At 40.1% G+C, this 23,248-nt stretch overlaps 1 protein-coding gene across 15 annotated transcripts in view; it reads right to left on the bottom strand.

Annotated features, from left to right (window-relative positions):
* LOC310721244 (adhesion G protein-coupled receptor L3) overlaps positions 1-23,248 on the bottom strand; it is a 306,925-nt gene that overhangs the window by 61,487 nt on the left and 222,190 nt on the right. For 12 of the 15 annotated variants that reach the window (XM_083532672.1, XM_083532676.1, XM_083532673.1 and 9 more), the window contains 3 exons: positions 19,620-19,805; positions 16,164-16,202; positions 2,852-3,035 (listed from right to left, as the gene is read on the bottom strand). In XM_083532672.1, coding sequence (XP_083388798.1) covers positions 2,852-3,035; positions 16,164-16,202; positions 19,620-19,805 — 409 coding nt within the window. The remainder of the gene's footprint in view (positions 1-2,851; positions 3,036-16,163; positions 16,203-19,619; positions 19,806-23,248) is intronic. The other 3 variants (XM_083532679.1, XM_083532671.1, XM_083532675.1) reach the window with 1 other exon arrangement.

The raw sequence follows: 23,248 nt of genomic DNA, 5'->3' as shown, positions 1-23,248 counted from the left end.
TATGAACCTGGCATGCACCTAATTTTGCAGCACTGCGAGATCACGATGCTACAGCTTCCACTTTGCATCAGAAAAGCACAGTAAAATCTATTCAGGATTAGAATTAGCATTAGAGACTTCTTTCCTATAGACTTCAATTTGGATTAGTGTAGCTGTGGAGTATAATTTTAAGTAGCTGAGGATTAAGTTTTTTTTTTTTTTTCTTTGATCCACCTTATGATTAGAATAAGGCTAGATTCATTATTGCTAGAGACTTCAATTTCAGCATAATATACGTAGGGACGATTGAGCCAGAAGAAATAATCGAAATCATAATAAATAAAAGAAAAACTAAAATAAATACTAGTGGAAACAATCGCTATGATTAATACACGATGATTCAAATATCATTCCATACTTCATGGACATGTTGGACCTCTAACATTGAAGTGCGCTTTACCGCATTTTATATTCAAATAGCACCGGGACTGAGTTTAAAGAGCACACATGAGCTCACTTTGTACCGGTTCTGGATCAGAATACCATCAAACCTGATTTTGCTATAGACCGCAGTTTGGAGCAGCATAGTAAGGACCTCATTTCGCTTATAAACTCCAAGGACATTCTGGAGTAGTTAAGTACTGGAGCTCACTTTACGATGGAATGCGTTTTGGATTGGATTACCATCAGGGGTCACTTTGCTACATACTTCAACTTGGATCAGCGTTTGGGAATGGTCTCCTTTTTGGATCGGTGTAGCGTCGTCCCTAACTTTACTACGCACTTGATTTTTAATAGTGCATTGTGACTGTTTCCATGGACCCACTATAGCTCAGTATAGAAGTTTGGGCTGACTTTGCAACAGATTCCAGTTCTTTAATGGGAACTCTGGATCATCGCAGCGCTCTTTATTACGGACTCCATTTATAATTCAAATAGCATTAGGGCCTTTGCCTTCTATGGGTCCCATTTTGATCCCAGAACTTCTGATATCACAAAATATCACAATGAGCATTGTTTTACTGTTATCTCTGCTCTGAATCCAGTGTGCCAGGTGGGTGACTCAGGGGACAAGTAGGCCAAACAAACCTTATAACACTGCAAACTAAGTGTATCAAACAGGAGCTAGAGGTGTGCTAAACGTGTCAAACCTGCCTGATTAATCTCGGCGCAGCATGAAGGGCATAAAACCAGCACCATAAAGGAGCTTGTTGAGAGTGTCTCCAGCGCTCTCTCTCTCTCTCTCTCTCTCTCTCTCTCTCTTTCCCTCTCTGTCTGTCTCCCACGCTCTTTCTCTCTCTCTCTCTCTCTCTCTCTCACCGCCCTAAATCCCTTAATATCAAGATAAATTGGGTGCCAGACACAATAAATTCCATTTTATTAATTCCCAAAATGCTCGCTTCTCCAGCATAGCAAGAGAGACCTACATTTCAGAGTTGCCATGGCAGCCGGTTTCGAACTTAATCCTTGTGTTTTGGAGGAAGGAGATGCACCGTATCAGCAAATCCATTCTCGCGTATACGCAACACTTCTTAACCGCGCCACGCCACATGTAATCTCCAGCCTCGGAGAAATACACAGCGTGGCGTGTGCGCGCATAAAGCAGGAGCGTCCTGAATCGCCCGAATGCGAGTGTATACAGTATATAGAGTTTCTCTCTATAAAACAGATGTGGGGTTTGACCGAAAACATGGGGGTGGCTTCGAAAACGTATGGAAAAGGATGCTGAATATCATGCGCCGTGGATTCGACTGAAAAACTGCTCATTATCTCGTTCCTACACGGGCAGCCGTGTTGCGATGCAGGTCACTTTGAGAACTGATGAGAAAACCGTACATATAACATTCACCTTTAAACTCGCCTGGTACCGCGAGCAGATACACGGGCGGCACCGAACCCCTACACACTTTCATGATGAAATGAATTAGACATAGAGAGAGTGAGAGAGTTGCTTCAGACGGTATCCGTGCAGTGAATGCCTCTGGGACTGCGCCGAGCTAGTCAATAAAATGCTCGTCCAGAATACACACTGTAGCAAAGAAGTGAAGATGAATGTGGCCCGAGGCCCAAAAACCCTTGGGGACACCTGATAAAGACTTCAGTAATCGGACGGCATGTTCCGAAGAGAAAAAGTGTGCTTTTACATTTCAAGTCTTAATTTTTAATTAAATTTGTTTTGTAAAAGCTATGATGTAATCAGTAGTTGTTCTCAGAAGTTAAGCCTCTGGGTCCCAGTATCGACACTTTTGGGGCCCCTGAGCAAGGCCCTTAACCCTATGTGCTCTTGGGGTGCTGTATCATGGCTGACCCTGCACTCTGACCCCCTGCTCCGAACATTGGTGGTATATGCGAAGTAAGAATTTCACTGTGCTGTACATTAATAATTGATTATTTATATATAAATTCTCTCTCTCTATATATATATATAGAAAACGGCTGCTTATTTTATAGACAGTTGAGGGTAAATATTTCTTAAAGAAATGAAACCTTCAAACTTCTACAGTTAATGCGTAGGTTTTTCCATGAAAAAAATAAAAACATTTAGGTGATTGTTACAATGATCTTGTTTAAAGTGAAAAATAATGTAGACTAATATCATTATAAAACCTATAAAGTTTCCGATTTTTTTCTGTGGTTTGTCATGTTTTGGACTGTAACTTTTTTTATTATTATTATTCACCCACATTGCATTTGGAACCTTCTGGGATTCTGTGTTTAGTAGATAAATTAAGTAAAATGTTGCTTTTCTTGCCCCAAAATATTAGGTGAGAAAAACTTTTGCCCTGAATTCAAATTTGATTTACGCACCATTTTGTAAAGTCCTAATAAAAATGTGATACTCCACAGACTCATGTGATTTGCGTGGACTTACGGATGTTGTTGGTGTTTTCCTGGACAACGTCGGTTTTGAGCAGATTGTCAGCCAGCACGAAAGCCCCCTGCTCCACCGTGTCCAGCAGCATGGTGGCGGCGCGCAACTGCTCTCCTGCTGACAACGCTCTCCAGGCCGTGTGTGCCTGAGGCTGCAGCAGGTTATTCACCGTCTCCACCATCGCCTAGGGGAAGAGCACCATGTTAGCGCTGGCATCACACTAATCCTAAACAAAACAGCCATATGCAGCGTGCTCAGAGGTTTAGTAATGACGCTCGAGACACAGCGTGGCGGTTCGTTGCCGCTAGCGTGTGTCAGGATAGGTTAGCTTTTAGCTTTCTTACTTCCATCCTGGCCCAAGGAAACAGGCATTTCTGTAAACCTATCACTACTAGTAGATGCTTTATTGGTAAGTCTCACTTCAGTTTACAATGTAATGAAGTGGTGTTATGAACAAAATGATGTTTTCCTGTATTGTTCCATGATTTACAGCAGAACCTCGATACTTGAGACATTGACACTTGTGACCTTGATAGTTCGTGACTTTTTAATCGACCGAGAGTAACTCATGTGTAAATCTGATAGTTGGCGAGAAGCCGTGAGTGGCTCAAAAGTTTGGAGTAACATTTCAAAACAGAGTTTGTACTAATAATTCAACTCAGCTACTAATTCAAACTACTTCTATCTGACTTTTAACACTATATGGACCAAAGTTTGTGGCCACCTATAACCTCATTCCACATTTAGTCTCCATTTGCTCCATTTCCCACTCTTCTGGGACGATGTTTCACTAGATTCTAAAGTGTGCTTGTGCTTTTATCTACCAGGGTGTAATTAAAGTCAGGTACTGGGGTGCATTTAAAGTTCCAATGAATCCCAAAGATTTTTAACAGAATTGAGCTCTAAAACAGGTCAAGATCTTCCACTCCAACCCATGCAAACCATAGCTTCATGGAGAGTTCAGTTTATGTGGTAAAGTCAAATTGACAGTTGCAGTTGCCCAGGTCTGAACCTAATGTTTCTGTGTACTTTTATTTAATCTCATAAAAGATATTAACATTTAAACAGTTGCAGATTTCAAGTCTAAATGGAATGCCAGTGTCGATTAATTAAAGCCCTGTTTTGTTCATCCTGGATGGTCCGGAAGATTCTCATAAAAACAGCCTGTACGTTTGGAGAACTTGAACTGTATTTAATATTACACCAAAAATGAAATCACTGGAGACTAAAGTATCCCCAGTGATAAAGTTTATGCACCAACTTTATCATCGAAATGCCAAATGCAACCTTACAGCAAGGATTTTTATTAAAATATTTTCCTCAGTTCCACTGCTCAGCATCTAATTTGTCTTTATCGCATAAACTAAAATCTCCATATTCAGATCAGGTACTTGATGTCTGCACAGTGCAGGTTGTTGTTGGACACCGAAGTACCTGCCCTCAGCAGATTGATTCATTGCCTATTAATATTGTTTAACCTCTATTACTGAGGCCTGCTCACTTCGTACTCCCCCTGACAAGAAGCCCGACACAGTGCTGAGACTGAGAATCCAGACCAATTAAAGATTTAAATTGCCAATGGCAAAACATGACAAGAATACCAATAGGGGAGGAAAAAAAAACGATTAAGGAAATACTTGTAAATATGGAGAAGTTTCAGCTTTTATGGTTAAAAAAAAATAAATCTATAAAGCTTTCAGACATTTCTCGAAGGAAAGTAACAAAGCGGGAAAGAAAAGAATTTAAACAACTGACAGCACTCACTCGCATCTTTAAGTCAACTTTCTAATTTTTACCTACTTCAAAGCCCACATGCTCAGGGCTAGAGTTTACATCCGCTGGATTTTCAAAGCACGGAAAGCTACATTTGATCGTAAATGCAAGGCAACACATGTGTGAGAGAACATCGTCAGACCCTTCAGAGGAAGAAAAGACCAGCTCTGATGCTGGGTGCTGCCGGAGCAGACAGTGAACCCGAGGGATACGCTGGCTTTTGATCAATTGGCAATGAAAGAAAATGAGTTTTTTAAATAGCAGGGATGAGAAATCGAATGGAGGGAAAAAAAAAAAAAAAAACAAAGGAAAGGAAGGAAAACAACCGTCTGTCTGCCCTTCTGCGTGTCTGTCTGTCTTTTCCTGCACGTAATCAGAAGAATCATGCAATAATTTGTGAACCTTGCCTCATCGGATTCGGAGGCAGATGGGGAAATGGGCGCTTCTGATGTGGGGGATTGTAAGGGATCTGGCTGGAGAGAATAAGAAAGGAAGTGTTTTCGAAGATGAGCGCTTGGAACATTCCGCTGTCAACTCTCAAATGTGATCAGGTGTCGATTATCTAACAGTTTTACCGACTGTAGTACAAAACCTATGTTTGTAACAATGCACTTGTTGCACTTGTACTTGTAGAGGGACCTGAGTGCTGGATTTACCACTACAACAAATCTAAAAAAAAAAAAAAAACAAGAACAAACAACAAAAATAATCAGATCAAATAAAAAAAAAAATGCAAATACTGCGTGTCCGAGCGCCGCTTTGTGAATGGAGGGCAAGGCCTCTACAGCCCTCAAATGGAGTCAGGGTGTTGATTTTTTTGTTTAGCCTGGTATCCTTATCCTGGTTTAACTCATTTCCCTTCATCCCCCACGAAGCCTGTCTGGATGCTAAGCTCTTTTTCCTAGGCTGCCGTGGTTTAGGCCAGCCTGAGGAAGCTTGCGCCGCTATAAGGGATTACACGTCTGATCCTGCGCATCCCTCCACACACAAGCAGATTAGCGCCTGACCTCAGATCAGCACCAGGCCAAGCCACTTCAGCCTGAGCGAGTTCTTCACATAGACACAGGCCTGAGGTTGTCACAGGTTCACTGATAGCCGAATAGTGCTACCATTATGCTTTTGTGTCAGATCACTCGATTCGAGGCTGCTTTTGAGGGACTGTTATCTGTCTAAAAACTTTTTGTTTTTATCTTTATTTTATCAAAAAACATCAGGTGACACAACTTGTCTTTTAAAAATCATATCAACCATATTACGAAAACATGCTTCTTCCACCTTCGAAATATTGCTAAGCTAAGAAACATGTCTGTATATGATGCAGGGAAGCTCATCCATGCGATTGTAATGCATTACCAGGTGTTTGTCCTGCATCATTAATATACAAGCTACCGTTTGTCCAGAATGCAGCAGTTCTCACAAGGTCGAGAAAATATGATCATATAACCCCGATCTTATCGTCGCTACACTGGCTACCTGTTAAGTTTCGAATCGACTACAAACTACTGCTACTTACCTACAAAACACTAAATGGTTTAGCTCCCAATTATCTATCCAGTCTTCTAACACACTACAATCTGTCACACTCCCTGAGATCTCAAAACTCTGGCCTTCTAGTAGTTCCTAGAATAGCAAAGTTCACTAAATGTGGTAGAGCGTTTTCACATTTAGCTCCTAAACTCTGGAATAGTCTTTCTGACAGTGTTCGGGGCTCAGACACACTCTCCCAGTTTAAGTGCAGATTAAAAACTTATGTGTAGGCTTTGCTAAAAAGATATCACATATCACACCATATCCTTGTGCTCCAGAACATCTGATCACATGCACATGATCAACATGTGCTTGTTAATATCATGAACAGCAGCTACGCTAATTTCTCTCCACTGTTTCTCTTTCTCTACCCATCCCGAGGCATCCTGAGGTTGCTCCAGCTCCAGTCACATCCCACCTCATGAAGACCGTGGACCTTTAAGGAAGTAGATGCCGACGCCCCAAACATCCCGATCCCCATCTAGCGACGTACCAGTGCCAATTAGATTCTACCTCATGTAGAGTTTGGACACTGGACCTCTTTGAGTGTTTAAAGGCTCTGGCATGGAGAAGCTGTTGTTGGATCTGTGATAATTGCAAATGTTGAGCTATTTTATGAGTTGCTCAGTAGCTCCTGTAAATAACTGTATAAGACTGTAGAAAGGACATGATTTATAATCTTACATGGCAGTGCTCATGTTAGTTCTCACTCTCCAGTGTTCTGTATTGTTTGAAGACTATAATAACACTCTTGATATCACCCAAATGAGGATGGGTTCCTCTTTTAAATCTGGTTCCTCTCAAGGTTTCTTCCTCATAACATTAAGGTAGTTTTTCCTTGCCACAGTCGCCATGGCTGCTCATCAGGTATAAATACACATCATTTACCTCAACTGTTAAATTCTGTAAAGCTGCTTTGAGACAATGTCCGCTGTGAAAGCGCTTTCGAAATACGGACTTGACAAACTTGACTTGACACTGTGCTTCATAGAGTTCCTGATATGTTCCTGATATGTTCCTGAGTTCCTGTTTATGATAAATCCCATCAGCATTTATAACATTTACAAAGCAACAGATATCAGAAAAATGTTTGTCAATTTTAAAGGAAAGGTGAAATAACTACTGGAGGTGTCTTATATTATATAGTCAAAAGATTGTGGACACCTGACCATAAGATCTGGCTTTTTGAACATCCCATCCTATAGCAGGCCACTCCAGATCTTCCACTCCAACCAATGAAACCATATCTTCATAGAGATGGGTCTCCAAGTTCAACCGAAGCTGAAAATTGAATGCTACATCCAAAGACATTTAATACAAGTGTATGCCTCCATCAACAAAGAAACACATGAAGATATGGTTTGAAGGCATGGGTTGAAGTGGAAGATGTTGAGTGGCCTGATAAAGAGCTCAGACTTTAATCCATTTTAAATAATAAGTTAAATAAGTTGTTTTGGAATGCTGATGCAGCCCAGGCCTCCTCACCCTACATCAGTGTCTGGCATCAATCACACCTAGTGAAACTTCTTTTCTCAAGAAGAGTGGAGGTTACTATAACAGCGAATGAGAACCAACTGTGGAATCTGATGTTCAAAAAGCATGTCCACAAACTTTTGTCTGTAAAAAGTGTAGCTGAAAAACATTTGTACATCAAAACCCACCGCTTTAATTTGGCTCATGTTAGCAAACAAGCAGAAAAAAATGCGCTCCTACGGTAAACGGTGCTTGAAAGCGTTTCCTTGCTGTTCTTGTAATTCCGTAAACCAAGAACAAACCTTGATAATATTCAAAGCCTTGCATGTAAATGAATAAAAAAAAAAAATCCTAAATGATCTGAGAAAAAGACACATTTGCATTGCAAATGAGCCCTTTCTCAATAATCTGGGATTTTCAGATATGATAGTGTATTAGTAATAGAAAGGAAGATTACTTTATGTGGAATTACTTTCCACATAAATGCACCCATTTGAATAGAGTGAGCTCGTACTTAGCAGAGACGGAGCATGCAGAACGGCTGAGCGCTTTTTGTAATTGGTTTCTCGCGCACGCTCCGCACGCCGTATGTCGAAGCCAATGTTCTGCCACGTGACCTAAAAGCACATTTGTCTCCAGGGTTGCATCCTAATATGATATGAGAGGAACCGAGAGGAACAAGCTTTATCAGTGTGAAGGACGCTGCGCACACACGTGCTTCGGAGTTTAGCCTTGCTCTGTTCATATGTGTAAATGCATGTGTGTGTGTGTGTGTGCGCTGCACATTGTTATTAAGTGTTTGTATAAGACACATTTCCAGCTTTGGGGTTAAGGAAATGTAAAAGATCAGAGAGACACCATTACACTTACATGAAGAAAGAAATATCTAGAAAAACAAGTAAAGAAATGAAGAAACCTTTTGAGAATGTCCAAACACACACACACACACACACACACACACACACACACACACACACACACACACACACACACACACACACACACACACAGACATGCATTTCAGACCAATTTCTCTATTGTTTCTGACTAGTGCACTCTGACCATTCATTCAAAGGACATGAAAATGCCAACGTTAGATGCTACAAGATGCTAGCCGATTTATGCTACAAGTGCCCACAGTGCTGAATGCGAATGTCTTACGCCAGTTCTCTTTGACCCCGGCAACACGTGAGGTGACAGTTTAAATCTAATTGGATAGAAACTCTAATCAAAACTTACACTCCAGGAAGAAGTTAATACTCCTGGGCATGGAATTCACCAGAGCTGCACAGGTTGTTGCTGGGATCCTCTTTCACTCCTGCTCAGTATTTAGTAGAAGCACCCTTTTGAACTAATACAGCCAGGAGTCTTTTTGGGAAAGATGCAACAAGTTTTTCACACCTGGATTTGGGGATCCTCTGCCATTCCTCCTTGCAGATCCTCGCCGGTTCTGTCAGGTTGGATGGTAAACGTTAGTTGAACAGACATTTTTAGGTCTCTCCAGAGATGCTCAATTAAGTTTAAGTCAGGGCTCTGGCTGGGCCATTCAAGAAAAGTCACGGAGTTGTTGAGAAGACACTCCTTCGTTATTTTAGCTGTGTGATTAGGGTCATTGTCTTGTTGGAAGGTAAACAAGTCTGAGGTCCAGAGCACTCTGGAGAAGGTTTTCATCCAGGATATCCCTGTACTTGGCCGCATTCATCTTTCCCTCGATTGCAACCAGTCGTCCTGTCCCTGCAGCTGAAAAACACCCCCACAGCATGATGCTGCCACCACCATGCTTCACTGTTGGGACTGTATTAGACAGGTGATGAGCAGTGCCTGGTTTTCTTCACACATAGCACTTAGAATTAAGGCCAACAAGTTCTATCTTGGTCTCATCAGACCAGAAAATCTTATTTCTCACCATCTTGGAGTCCTTCAGGTGTTTTTTTTTTTAGCAAACTCCATGCGGGCTTTCATGTGTCTTACACTGAGGAGAGACTTCCTTCGGGCCATTCTGCCATAAAGCCCCGACTGGTAATGGGCTGCAGTGATGGTTGACTTTCTACAACTTTATCCCATCCTCCGACTGCATCTCTGGAGCTCAGCCACATTGATCTTTGGGTTCTTCTTTACCTCTCTTACCAAGGCTCTTCTCCCCTGATAGCTCAGTTTGGCTGGACAGCCAGCTTTAGGAAGGATTCGGGTCGTCCCAAACGTCTACCATTTAAGGATTATGGAGGCCACTGTGCTCTCTGAGCTCTTCAGGCAGTTCCTTTGACCTCATGATTCTCATTTGCTCTGACATGCATTGTGATCTGGAAGGTCTTATATAGACAGGTGTGTGGTTTTCCTAATCAAGCCCAATCAGTAGATTCAAACACAGCTGGACTCAAATGAAGGCGTAGAACCATCTCAAGGATGATCAGAAGAAATGTATAGCACCTGAGTTAAATATATGAGTGTCACAGCAAAGGGTCTGTCAATATGGGGTGCTATGTGTACATTAATGAATAAAAAAAGAAATTAACTTAAATGATATTAGCAAATGGCTGCAATATAACAAAGAGTGAAAATATAAGGGGGTCTTAATACTTTCCGTACCCACTGTGTGTGTGTGTGTATATATATATATATATATATATATATATATATATATATATATATATATATATATATATATATATATATATATATATAGTGAAATATATACAGTATATACATTATATTAATAAGTTAAAGCTACATAAGGTCAGAATCAACTACCATAATATATTTATTTAAGTTAAAAGCTTTTTGTTGTATTTTTTATATAACTACCACTTGCTTTGCCGGTTCACCCTTACGCCAAATGTCACAAAAATGCTGTGAATGTATAAAGAAGCAGTTTTATGCTGGATGTTTTATTCCTCCTACACTATCTCCTCTATAACAGGGTTTTAGCTTAATGGTACTCTTCGACCATAACCTGTGTGAGCTCCGTGTGAGGATATGTAGACTGTAAACATAAACACAACCGCCTCTGTCTTGACTTATTTTGTCTCAAACTCTCTCTGTTTTGGCCTCTGACATCAAAACTGTCAGATTTAAGTTTTTTTTTCCCCACATTCTCGCATACATGTGTTTAGGACTGAATGTGAGGCTGCATCGCCGGAATTGACAGGAAGGGGGAAAAAAAAGGTGTGCTGTGAAGTGTTTTCTTGGCGAGTTCAGATTTGCAGGCGAGACTCTCGTGCTTGTGGTGAAGAGCGGACAGAAAACACTCCCGTTCCCCTAATCAATTAACGTCCCGGCGCTCTCACCCTGCCGCAATCAATGCCTCTGTTTACACACCCAGCAGCTGCTGCTCTATCATTTCTCTCCGTTTCTCTGTAATTCCCTCTCTTTAATCCAGCACAGACAAACTAGTGATGCAGCACAGGCTAGTCAGGTGAACAAAGTGACGCATGCGCCGTCCTCTGCGCAGAGCGTGCTGACAATCATTTGTACTCAGGCAATTAACTGTCCCTGACCACCCATGTGAAATAAACCATCTTGCTGACAGGAAACTGATGTGTTTATACACTGTGTCAGAGCTTAGCGGCTAGCGATATTGGAATTACTGCGAGTAGGGTTGCATAGATTCTGATACTGGTATTTTGCACTCAGAAATATAAACTGCTCCCATTCCGGCATCCAGTGTCATGTGATGCATATGTGACAAAAGCCAAGTGTGAGCTGTCGTGCTAATGAACAGACGACTCCAAATGACGACAATCTGGCCATATTTCACTATTAATGATGGCAATAAACAGCAGATTATAAGAAAAAACCTCACACATTACGAGAAATAAAATAGATTTTCTACCAAGAAAGAAAGCCTGATTCGGATTCTATATTCTTCTACCTCATGCTAGATTCTTCTACCCGCTTCTAGATTCTTCTACCTCATGCTAGATTCTTCTACCCCATGCTAGATTCTTCTACCCGATTCTAGATTCTTCTACCTGATTCTAGATTCTTCTACCTGATTCTAGATTCTTCTACCTGATTCTTCTACCAAGGAAGAAAACCGCATATACACTTTGAGATTGGGCCCCTTGAATTAAGCAACAAAAAAAAATACTGCAATTTTAGATCTTTTATCACCAGAGTTTTAAACTTGAGTATTTCTCGAATATATCTTCTCATAAATATGTGATGTTTTTTTCCCCTCATGAATGTGCCTTTTCTCTCAATATTCTGTTTTAAACTTAGAAATACTGAGTTTTAATCTTCCTGCCCGTCTCCTTCCAATTCCTTTCGGTTAAAATCCCATATTGGCTGTAACATGCCGTCGTAACATTGCACTGGTCGCATGATTATAATGTTTCATCCGATAGCCTGATAGCTGTAGATTGCATTGAGCAGAACACCTGCACAGCCATGATAGCAGTTAAAACGGCTTTTCAATATCTTCAAAATCAACAGAGGCTACTAAAAACAGACATTGTAGCCGACTTTGGAGCTCTTTTCCTGCTAGAACTCTGCTTTAGTCAATCAGTTTTCAAGCCACCAGATTTACACAGGCCCAAATTGTATGCTATTTTGCATGGTCATAGTTTTTCTGATAATATTTCTTCTGAGAATGATATATAACCCTGCAAGTACCAAAAAACGTATGTACTTATATGTACTGTCTAAAAAAAACAATATTGGTTTAACTGTCAGCTTGTCAGAATTGAAGTCTTTTCTAAGTGAATTCATGCTTCCACACATTAAACCAAATCATTATTATAAATACAGCCCACTTTTTTTGTGAAGAAAATCTCTGTCTGCTGTGCATGTGCTATCTGCAGTGGCTGTGAAATATAGATGTTGTTGCAGTCAATCAATAATTCATCGGCCTGTGCTGCCTGCACTGTTCGCATCCTCAGACATCCTTCTTCACATCATGTATTTATGGACAGCACCTAACACTCCATGTGCTGAGCTTTGCTTCACTGCAAAGGCTGTCTTCATGTACGACGATCTGTATTTTTATTTTTTTTTGCACGTGGGTGTAGCTTGTCATTACAGTGTTGTTGACAATAGTCAGCTGCTTGAAATATCATCCTTGAAAGGACCATATGGGCTCAAACTTTTTTTGTTTTTAGTAAGACTAGCAAGCATGATGCAACTGATTGAGGTGCAAAAAAAAACAGCTTTGGATACGGAGATGTAGAGAGCACAGCTATCAGAATGGTGCAACTGATTGGAGCAAAAGCTTTAGACCTGGTGACCTCTCTGGGGGCGCCGGCATTGTTCAGCTGAATCTCTGTGAATTTTACAGAAATCTTATTTATATGGCTTCTTGTAAAAACACTAGGAACAATCTCAGAAAGATTGAATGGCAGATGGGAACATACAATACCCCGAACGGGACACCAGTCCACTGCACAATTTGGATGTTCATTTATACTTAGCATGAATTATGCTACAAGTTTGTTGATATAATATAACTATTAGTATTTTTAATAAATTACACACTATACCCTATGGATAATAAAAATTGGGACACCTCGTTTTTCCAGCCATACGTGTTTTTTCCTCAAACTGTGACCACTGAATCTGCAGACACACAATTGTACAGAATGTATGTGGATGTGGTAGCATTCAATTTCCCTTCCCTAGCATCCAATCTTCCTAGGATACCCCACGATCCATGAAGAAATGGTTTACATTGGTTGGAGTGGAAGATCTTAAGTAGCCTGCTATAGAGCTCTGACACCTATAGAGCTCTGACATCACGTTTATTATAACATCAAAAGAAAACTACATGTGTTAAGGAGCTTTGAGTAAACTACTCACAACCTTATTGCACAGCTTTTGTTCCGGAATCATTCATACCCAGCACTTCACTACAACATCTCTCAAACAAGGCTTTCAATTCGTTTCTCAGTACAATAACACCTCAAAATCATTATAGTATAATCGCACATATGAGGTTCCTGGTTAATTCCTGAGCTCTGATTACTGTCTGTCAAGTCAAGTTTATTTCTATAGCACTTTTCACAATGGATATTGTCTCAAAGCAGCTTTACAGAATTTAACAGTTAAGGTGAACGGTGTGTATTTATCCCTGATGAGCAGCCTGTGGACTGTGGCGAGGAAAAACTCCCTTAGATGTTAAGGAAGAAACCTTGAGAGAAACCAGACTCAAAAGGAGAACCCATCCTCATTTGGGTGACATCAAGAGTGTGATTATAGTCTTTAAAACAATACAGAACACTGGAGAGTGAGAACTAACATGAGCACTGGAATGTAAGATTATGAGTAATGTCCTTTCTACAGTCTTATACAGTCATTGTCTGTATGGAGTTCCTCATTCTCAGGTTCCCTCAGAGTTTTCAGGTGTTCTTTCCACCTCCCAATAGTTGTGTAATTGTAACTATAAATCGTCTCAGAATGTGAATGAGAAAAACGTGATGTGATTGGCTAGCCATAATTTAAAAGCCTTTAATCTTTTGAAAAATTTCAAAGAATTTTCTGAAAATGTTTCTGAGAAAGACAGAGTCACTAAATTGACAACAATAGTGTTCACATTCTGGCTCCTAGTTGTTGATTGTTATAAGTGTTTGCATTCAATTTGTAGCTTCAGCTCCAGAGTCCAAACTTGCAAGGCCACAGAGAAACGGTGTGTTTTTCAGGTTTATGGTTAAACCTTGAATAATTTTTTTGCTATAATAACAATAATTATAATAAATATAATTAATGATTTTTATTACTATTATTATTATTTATTTATTTTTTATTCGCCTGCTAAGGTGCTAGAGAAGCTGGAGTGCTTTTTCAAAGGCTATGTCAACACTAATTTGGATACATTTGAAAAAGGCATTTTTCCTCACTGAAATGTTTAAAAACGTGTACATACCTGTACTGCACATGATTAATTAAAGTGTTAAACGCTTCAAACTGTTTCATTTCCCCCTGGTATATATTTACTTTCTGGCTCTTTAAAACATTGCGGCAATGGTGAGGAAAGACACCGCCACATGACAAAAAATTCTGCAAAAATTGACAAAAAGTCACTGTTTTCAAGGATCCGAACTTTAACGCGAAAACCGCATTTTCAAATGTATCCATTTTGGAGAGTGTTTTCAAAAAGCTACATTTTCATTGAATAAAAAACGCATTTCTTTTTTACAAAAATTTATAAGTATGGACATGGACTAAGTAGACATTCTTATTGCTAAAGCTTTTTGAATCTTCTTTAGAATAAGGTTTGATGAGTGTTCTCCTAACAAGTGTTTTTTTTTAATTTTTTATAAGCATTGAAAATTAGGAAAAAGAAAAAAAAACTTTGAAACTTTTATGGGGCAGAAAGTCATGACCAGCACAATCAATACACCCTGGTGTTGAGAAGATCCTGTTCCTTCTGTGCCTGTGTGTAAACTTTCTTCTTACAGGTCAGGACCTGATCGAAGAAAGATTCAGGACAAGCAGGACAAACTTGGCTGTGGGTTCCTTTTCTTCTGTTTGCCTGCTCTTTGCTTTTTATATTGTTTTTGTTTAACTAAAAAAGAACTTTAATATTAACCTAAGAATTTTAATGTCTCTTTTATTTAAAAAAAAAAAGTAATTTTATCTTTAATCATTTTTATTTCCCTGATATTCTCTACTTCAACATGTAGCACTTTTACACAATAATTATGCATATTTTTTAATAATTTTGACAAATAATACTACAAACTAATTGATATTATTCTATATTATAATATTAAAATAATAATAATAATTAAAAACAAATTTAATAAGCAAACTCATATGAATGATTGTTAGGTTTCAGGAGAAAATGAGCACCGAATCGAATTTCCTCACACAAATGGAAGGAAAAAAAGGGAAGCTTTTTTTTTTATCTGTAGCAGTTAATAATAACACAGCAAATTTCACAACACAATTGCTCCTCCGCAGTCACTAAATTTCATTTGGCATACAGTGAAAGAAAAAAAAAGAAATGTATATGAACGTGCAAAATGAATTACTGTTCTGTTCCTGTGTTTGTTCCTGCTTTCAATTTGTTTTCGATTGCAAAAGCAGCAGAATTGCTCGGGTTGAGCTGAAAATGACTGTCATTTAGAGAATTCATGCAATGTTTAGGAAATGGTCTGAGGTACATTTTTTGTCATCAGCAGATTTGCAGCAATTTGTTAATAATGTGATGAACATCATTTTCAGCTCAGTGGCAGGATGGAGGGTTTTTTTTATTTTTATTTTAACCCACCCAGGAAACAGTGTGAACCTTTGAGACCTGAATAGCATGATGAAGTGCAGGAGAGGGCGTTTTAACATGCATGCCGTGGCGTCTCGGCCTTTTCTGACTCGAGATTATGCTCTATTAAAAGCAATTTGCAGCAAATGAGGTGATGTTTTGATTCAAGGCCTCAAAGGATCGGGGATGGTTTAGGTATAAAAAAATAAAAAAGGGGGACAAACAAAACAGAACATGACCTCTGTATAAATGAAGGGCAAGACATGAGGTACTACATAGACGGAGGCTGAGTAAAAGAAAGGGACTGGCGTAAGAATGAGGTAATGGCAAAGAGAAAGGTTTCAATACCTGTACAAAGAAGCGGCAGGAGCGCTCCCTTTTCTGCAGCTGAAAAGTCAGAATAACTTCATTAGAACTTAAGCAAAATGCACACAACCTCTCGCATTAACCGCTTTTTATTAGTGCCTTACCTGCGTTCACACTAAGCTTGTGTCATTTTTTACTGGTGTGCATGGTCCGACAAGCTAACTAGTTAAACACAAGGCATGCTAGCCTTGTTCATAAATTGGCAAAACAAGCTACACTATATGGACAGAGGTTTGTGGACACCTGATCGTAAGATTCTATATGGTTTTTGAACATCTTATTGCATATTCGGTCCCCATTTGCTGTTATAATAACCTCAACTTCCTCTTATGGGAAGATGTTTCACTAGATTTTGGAATGTGATTGTCGAGATTTGTGCTCAATCAGCCACAAAGTTAGTAAAATCAGGTGCTGATGTAGGGTGAGGAGACCTGAAGTGCAGTAAAAGTGCAGAGATGTTTACTAAGGTTGGGGTCAGAGCTCTATAGCAGACCACTCAAGAGCTTCCTCTCCAATATCTACATGGAGATGGTTTTGTGCACAGGGGGATAGTCATGCTAGAATGGGTCTCTTAGTTTTAATAAAAGAAAATTAAAACCTACATCATCAAAAGACATCCTGTACAACACAAAAGAGTTTGTGAGAAGTTTGGGAAATACATATGGCCGGGAAAAGTCAGGTGTCACAATACTTTTGTCCTTATAGTGTACTTGTATCGCTACTATCTTTCCATATTTATTAAAAAAAATGATGTGATGAGATAAATCCATGGTTGTGTAGGAAGTAAAGTTGTGAGCTGGGAACTGGAAAAAAAATGCGTTAGGCCGTAAGCACCATAGGCTTATGGTAAAGACCAATTAAAGCTAATGGTTTTGGATTTGTCACTGTATTACATCACACCCAGTTTACATCTAATTGAGAAAGTTTTTTTGTACTTAGTAAAAATTGAAACATTCGTTGAATCACTAGCGTGAACGTAAGGCAAAAAGGCTTGACAGAAGAATTTAGTATGATGTAAGAAGAAAGAGAAATACATCAGCATCAAAGATCAAAATGTTACAGCATTAGTAAAACAGCAATATATAGAGCAATACAGTGCAAGGGGGAATCTTTGACACATGAATTACAGAGCAGTGCAGCGCAAGAAGCACTGGACAAAAATAATCGGCGGCAAACTCTCTGCCGGTCTAGTCACTACCTGCCAGAACGTGCTAACATCTTCTCCTAAACTGTTATGATGGTCGTCTTGTACTGGAGCTAGGCCCGCTGTTCTGCGCTGAGGCCCCATTCTTCTGCATTATCCTCCCTGTTAGCATCACTGTTGGCAGCTCTGACGCTCCTTTCATCTGCAAAGTGTCGAGGAGCTCACGGTTTGCAGACTCAACTGTGAGCTAAACCCACTGCACTGCTATCAAAGGGATCGTTTCTAATGCTAGCGCAGTGTGACGAACAAACCCAGAGGCTAGCGTGACATTTGGGATGATACGAATTATACAGGGAAAAGGAGTGCCGGGAGTGAGAGGGGTGACCTTGAGGAAGCAAGCCTGCAAGATGAAGAGAGAAAAGGAGAAAAGGACTTTCTTTCCCTGGAAGTCTTGGTTTCTTGTTATTGTCGGGGGAAGGTGAAAGCATTTCCACCTAACTAACTTCACAGGCTGAAGTCTGAGCCTTCGGTTTTGACTGGTGTATGGATAGGGCCGATCTTTTCCAGGCCTTCCGCTGGATACACACAATAATCAAACACAGGGACTCATTTGGTGGATATACTGTAGAAGCTGAATTGAACAAAGAGATCGTTTATCAATTTCCTTTATTTGGATACCAGAAACACATAAAGTGGAAAATTCTAATCTTTTTGTGAATATATTGTGAATTAATAGAATTTTTCTATTAAAGGGGGTCAATTAATTTGGAACTGGCTATTCTTAAACATATTATGTAAATCCATCTCTAATTATATTTGCATACAGTCCTTATTCAGGCCAGCTGTATATGTGGATTGAAATAAATTGTAATGAATTGAATCGAATCGAATCAAATAGAACCCACATTGTAATACAATGGTAGACTGTCTAAATCATTTCCTTTGGAAATATTGTACATTCTCAGGATGTATAAACATACCAAAGAAATATTCGTAAAAACATCGAATCAAATCAAAATGCATCATCATTGGAAGAATTGCATGAATTTTGTGTCAGTTGCTCAAGCGATTAGGCTGAATGCATTCGGCAGAATTTAGCAGTACCATAACGGTTCAGGAAATCTGAAAAGCTAAGGTTCGTGGGTTCGGTCTCTAGTGTGCATCATTGAATGTGATTCTTACCTCAGTCATCTGTTACTAATGGAGTTCCCACTGAGCGCTGCTATTCTGCCCCTGTGAGTAATGCACTTAACCCCTGAGTATCCCCATGATGTCCTGCAGCTAAAAAATTCTCCGTCCATTTCTCCTGGAACTATAAAAGCCTTCTTTTAAAACATTTATGCTATAGTAGTGTATATATAGAAACCTGTCCGAACTGCTGTAGCCTATAGACCGATCGAGAAACCGCCGACTCGAACTGTCAAGTTTGGATCACAGACTGAAAAAGCTTTGACTATACAGTAGGACACAAAGTGTAAAAAAAACATGACATTTGTGTGGTTTTCTTGTCTAAAGGAGATACGTACAGGCCATCTGTTATTTTTCATGCCACATCACGTTGTATATCTTCTTCTTGAACCCTTTTCCTCAGCGTCAGTTAGAAAGAAACATGATTTACAATAACGCTAATGATGATCATGATCGACTTTCAAAATGGGACAGGAAGCACACTGGCGGTTTGCGTTGGCTGCTCCGAGCACCAGAAGGAAAAGAAAGGAAAAACAAGCTCTGAGGATGTATTCTTGGGAGTTTGTCGGCCTCCATGCTGAAAGTGTTTTTATTGGCCTCGGAATGGCAAAGCCGAACGCAGAGGGATCGTTCGGGCTTGGCAGGGATGACCATCATTAAAAAAAACCCTACTGTTTATCTCTCCCCACCAAACACTTATTTTCAACACTCTCCTACTTTCAGGCATGTTGAAATCCCTCAATCGGAACTTCACAGCCAACCATAATTGCTTCCCTACACCCAAATGTGTAAATGCCAGCAAATATGTATTAGTCTGAAAGAACTTGACTTAAAGAACTTGACTGGACTCAGAGACGTCGAAGCTGTCACGGATTCCCGTCTCCATACTTGTCAAACAATCTTACCGCCGCATGTGATCACTTCCAACTAGCCGCTGCTTTGGGTTTGAAGCCTGCTTGGAAGGTATCCAAACATTGAACAGCTTGCTATGAGAGTTAAATCAAGTGCGGCGGCTGGCCCACAAAATTTCATACTCGTATAAAACGTGTTTATAATCCATACTCGAGGACTCTACTGAGTTTAGAAAAGCTTCGTGGCTGTGATACCTTATTGAGACTGCGAGCGGCGCTGTCTTTGCCCCCGGGTGTGAGATTGCGCAGCTGGACGTCTAGCAGGTCCACCAGCTGACCCAAAGCTCGCACTGTGTACGTGATGTCTCCGGAGTGGATGCGGTTCTTGGTCTGCTCGGATAGCTCGCGTGAGATGATGGCCGCTGGCTCGCCAGCTCGGATCTGCGAACCAAAGCACAGGCATCAATTACCCTTTATTATAATATTAAATCTCAATTCTTAAATCTTTATCTCAGGATGTACAGTGCTGTAAATATCCGCACTGTGACTTTTCTCCTCTTCTTATGTTGCAACCTGGAAATAAAATGGATTTAATTTGGATTCAATGTCATTAAATATCACAAAATTGAAGCATGATGATGGGAGCATTCAGTGCGTTGGGAGTTCATGTTGAAATGATGTAACAAACGCATCGGCCATGTGAACCATGTGTTAACGGATACAAATACAGATGCAAATAGGAAACACCCTTTAGACTTGTTTTTTCTTTTTCTCTCACTTTTTTGCTCCAGGAGCCAAATTTAAACTTTGTTTTTTTTTATTTGGTTTCTTTCCCATTTACACAATTTTATACCTTATTTTATTGTTACCAAATAAACCAGTTTTGAGAAAATCTATATGCAAGATTATAATGCGATGGTGCTTAAAGGACTCTTTTGGGAGACACTGCATCTCCTAATCGTAGATTTTGAAAGAAAGAAATTATGAGCAATTATGAGCAAATCAAAAACCAGAGACTACCCTAACATCACTAGTAGGAAGAAAGGAAGAAAAAGACAAAAGACAGGCAGAGGAACAAAAAGGAAGGAAGGAAGGAAGGAAGGAAGGAAGGAAGGAAGGAAGGAAGGAAGGAAGGAAGGAAGGAAGGAAGGAAGGAAAAGACAGGGATAAAAAAGGCTGAGAAAAGAATTAAGGAATGGGAAAGAAAAGAATGGACAGAAAAAATAAAGGAAGGAAGGAAGGAAGGAAGGAAGGAAGGAAGGAAGGAAAAGACAGTGATAATCAAAAAGGCAGAGAAAGGAATTCGGGAAGGTGAGAGAAAAGAATGGACAGAAAAAATGAAGGAAGAAATGAAGGAAAAAAGAAAGAAAGAAAGAAAGAAAGAAAGAAAGAAAGAAAGAAAGAAAGAAAGAAAGAAAGAAAGAAAGAAAGAAAGAAAGAAAGAAAGAAAGAAAGAAAGAAAGAAAATCATTCGATCAATCCCTCAATGTTCAGTCAATGAAGTTTCACTTTAAATTCGAATTTGGATATTTGATGTGTTAAACAGATGCAGTCAGAATCCCACCCTCAGTGCACAGAAATGGACTCGGAGATTGGCACAGGCTGGATATTATTATTGCTGAAGACTTTTTGTGTTCTCTCCAGTTAAATGCTCCAGCCATGTGGAAGGAGCACAATTTTTTTGTCTCGTGCGCTTCACGTCTTGTCCGCCATGCAACAGCTGGCCAAATCTTTCAGTGTTCCAAAGACTGTGGTTTTAAAAAGACATCGAAAAGCGATCTTGTCCCCTGTGGGCAACGGAAAATACATTCCTGTCTCAATCGCCTTTGTAACTTCCTGTTCGAAGCAAAGTCAGAATCGGCAGCCAGTTCTGAGTGCTTTTAAGTGCAGAAAAAAGAATTTCAGAATATGCCTGCATGGACTGTGGTGCATTCTGAAGAGTGTGTGTGTGTGTGTGTGTGTGTGTGTGTGTGTTTGTGTGTGTGTGTGTGTGTGTGTGTGTATATATTATATATATATGCATTTTTTTGAAGGGAAGGATTTAATTAAAAAGCTCCTCCAGCGAAAGAACAAATGTGTTTATTTGCTAATGAGAGTCGTGTAGATGGTGAAGAATAAACTGAAGCCTTGTAGTAGTCTGGCCTTATTGCTGGCACTTACATTACCGTGCATATCTCTGCCAGGCAGCTCCTGTAATCTCTCACACACACACACACACACACACACACACACACAAACACACGTGCCGACAGATTGTTGCGGAGCACTGCTCCAATTTAGACAGAAATGTTCCAATTCAGTTGGGAAGATAAAAACAACACTTGTTAGATCCCAAAGCCTTGCATCGGGATACAGGAGATTAGTTATCAAATCAGTGACTGAGGCTTGAGTGTGAGCGCTCACGTACTTCCCTCGCACACCAGCATCGCAGCCTGGGTTTGAGCAGATCAACACTGGATGATGATGGATATGGGCGAGTTCAGACCCGGCTTGAGGAGCGGACCTGTGGGTTCAGAGGCTCTGCCGTTTAATGAATTCCAACAGACGGGAAAAAAAAGTGTGTTTGGTTTCCTCGGGTTAGATTAGCTTTCATGTCGATTCAGTGTGAAAGGTGCTTTTATACAAAGCAGATCAGACAGAAAACAATCCTAACACAGAGGTCTTTTCAACACAGTCATAAGACACTGTGCTTGCTAAACATTTACTGATTTGTTCTGGCAGACAGACAGACAGGATTAAGTATAGACATTGTGTTGTAATAGCGTAATATTTGGTAAATAAATTAATACAAAAATAAAAGCTATGCGTTAATCCCTCTATGTGGAACAAAGTCCCAGCTGAAGAGAAGCAGCCCTAAAGCATGATGCAGCCACCACCATGCTTCACTGTGCGTATAGTGTTCTCTGAGCGTAAAGGCTTTTGTGCACCAAATATACCATTGGACAACAATCTTCCACTTTTTTGTAAGCAGTTGGATGAAAACAATCAAATGTCAAGAAAATCTTTATTTGGGATGGAATACGATTTAACATGGTTTGTCTTCTTTCCTTTTTTTCTACCCCAGTTTAAAATTTGAGATCCACTATAAGTAGACAGAGAGACAAATTGGCAAACAGGCAGACGGATAAATAGACAGGATGATAAACCACACACTGACCAGCAGCCAGACAGACTACCTATTGTGTCTGCTTCAAACCCTGCATTCTCTTCTCCTCTGTCCACCTACTTATCTTTTTACGCTTTTCACCCTCACCCCTTGCCTCTTTTTGTGCTCTCGCTGTCTCCATCTCCTCTGCTCACCGCCGCTCGCCCCGTCTCTCAGGACTTACTCTGACAGCTTGATCCTCATTTAAAAGTCTAAGTTTTTTCCCCGCTGTAGGTTGATGGCCGCATCACTTGCACATAAATTTGCCTAACAGAGAATAATAACACCTGCGGTGAAACCGAGCTCCTGTCTTATAAATCATTTGTGCCGGGTTAATGAAGTATACATAGACCCCCAAATCCCCACCTCCCACCATAATCACCTGACACTTTGTACGAAGCTCCATTTTAAATGAGCCAATTTCCGTACTTCTCTGATGATCGTTCTGTATTTTTCTCTTCGAGGGAAACAAATAAGGTACAAACAGCAGGGAGTGTTGACTGTCTTTAGGGGATACTTTAAATGAAAAACCATAGCAGGAACTGGAGGTATTTCTCTCTCATGCAAAGGTTCTGTAGCCACACACACACACACACACACACACACACACACACACACACACACACACACACACACGGTTTTGCACTCTCTCAATGCCTCAATATTTTGATAATGGGTCATTGAGAGGTTCGCGAATTGAACGCTTGTGTAACATCATACTGTAAGTGTTATTGCCCGC

Source organism: Silurus aristotelis (genome assembly GCF_946808225.1).
Source record: "Silurus aristotelis genome assembly, chromosome: 27".
Classification (NCBI taxonomy): Eukaryota; Metazoa; Chordata; class Actinopteri; order Siluriformes; family Siluridae; genus Silurus; species Silurus aristotelis.
Note: the sequence above shows the minus strand (reverse complement) of the source record. Positions and strands in the feature narration are given on the sequence as shown.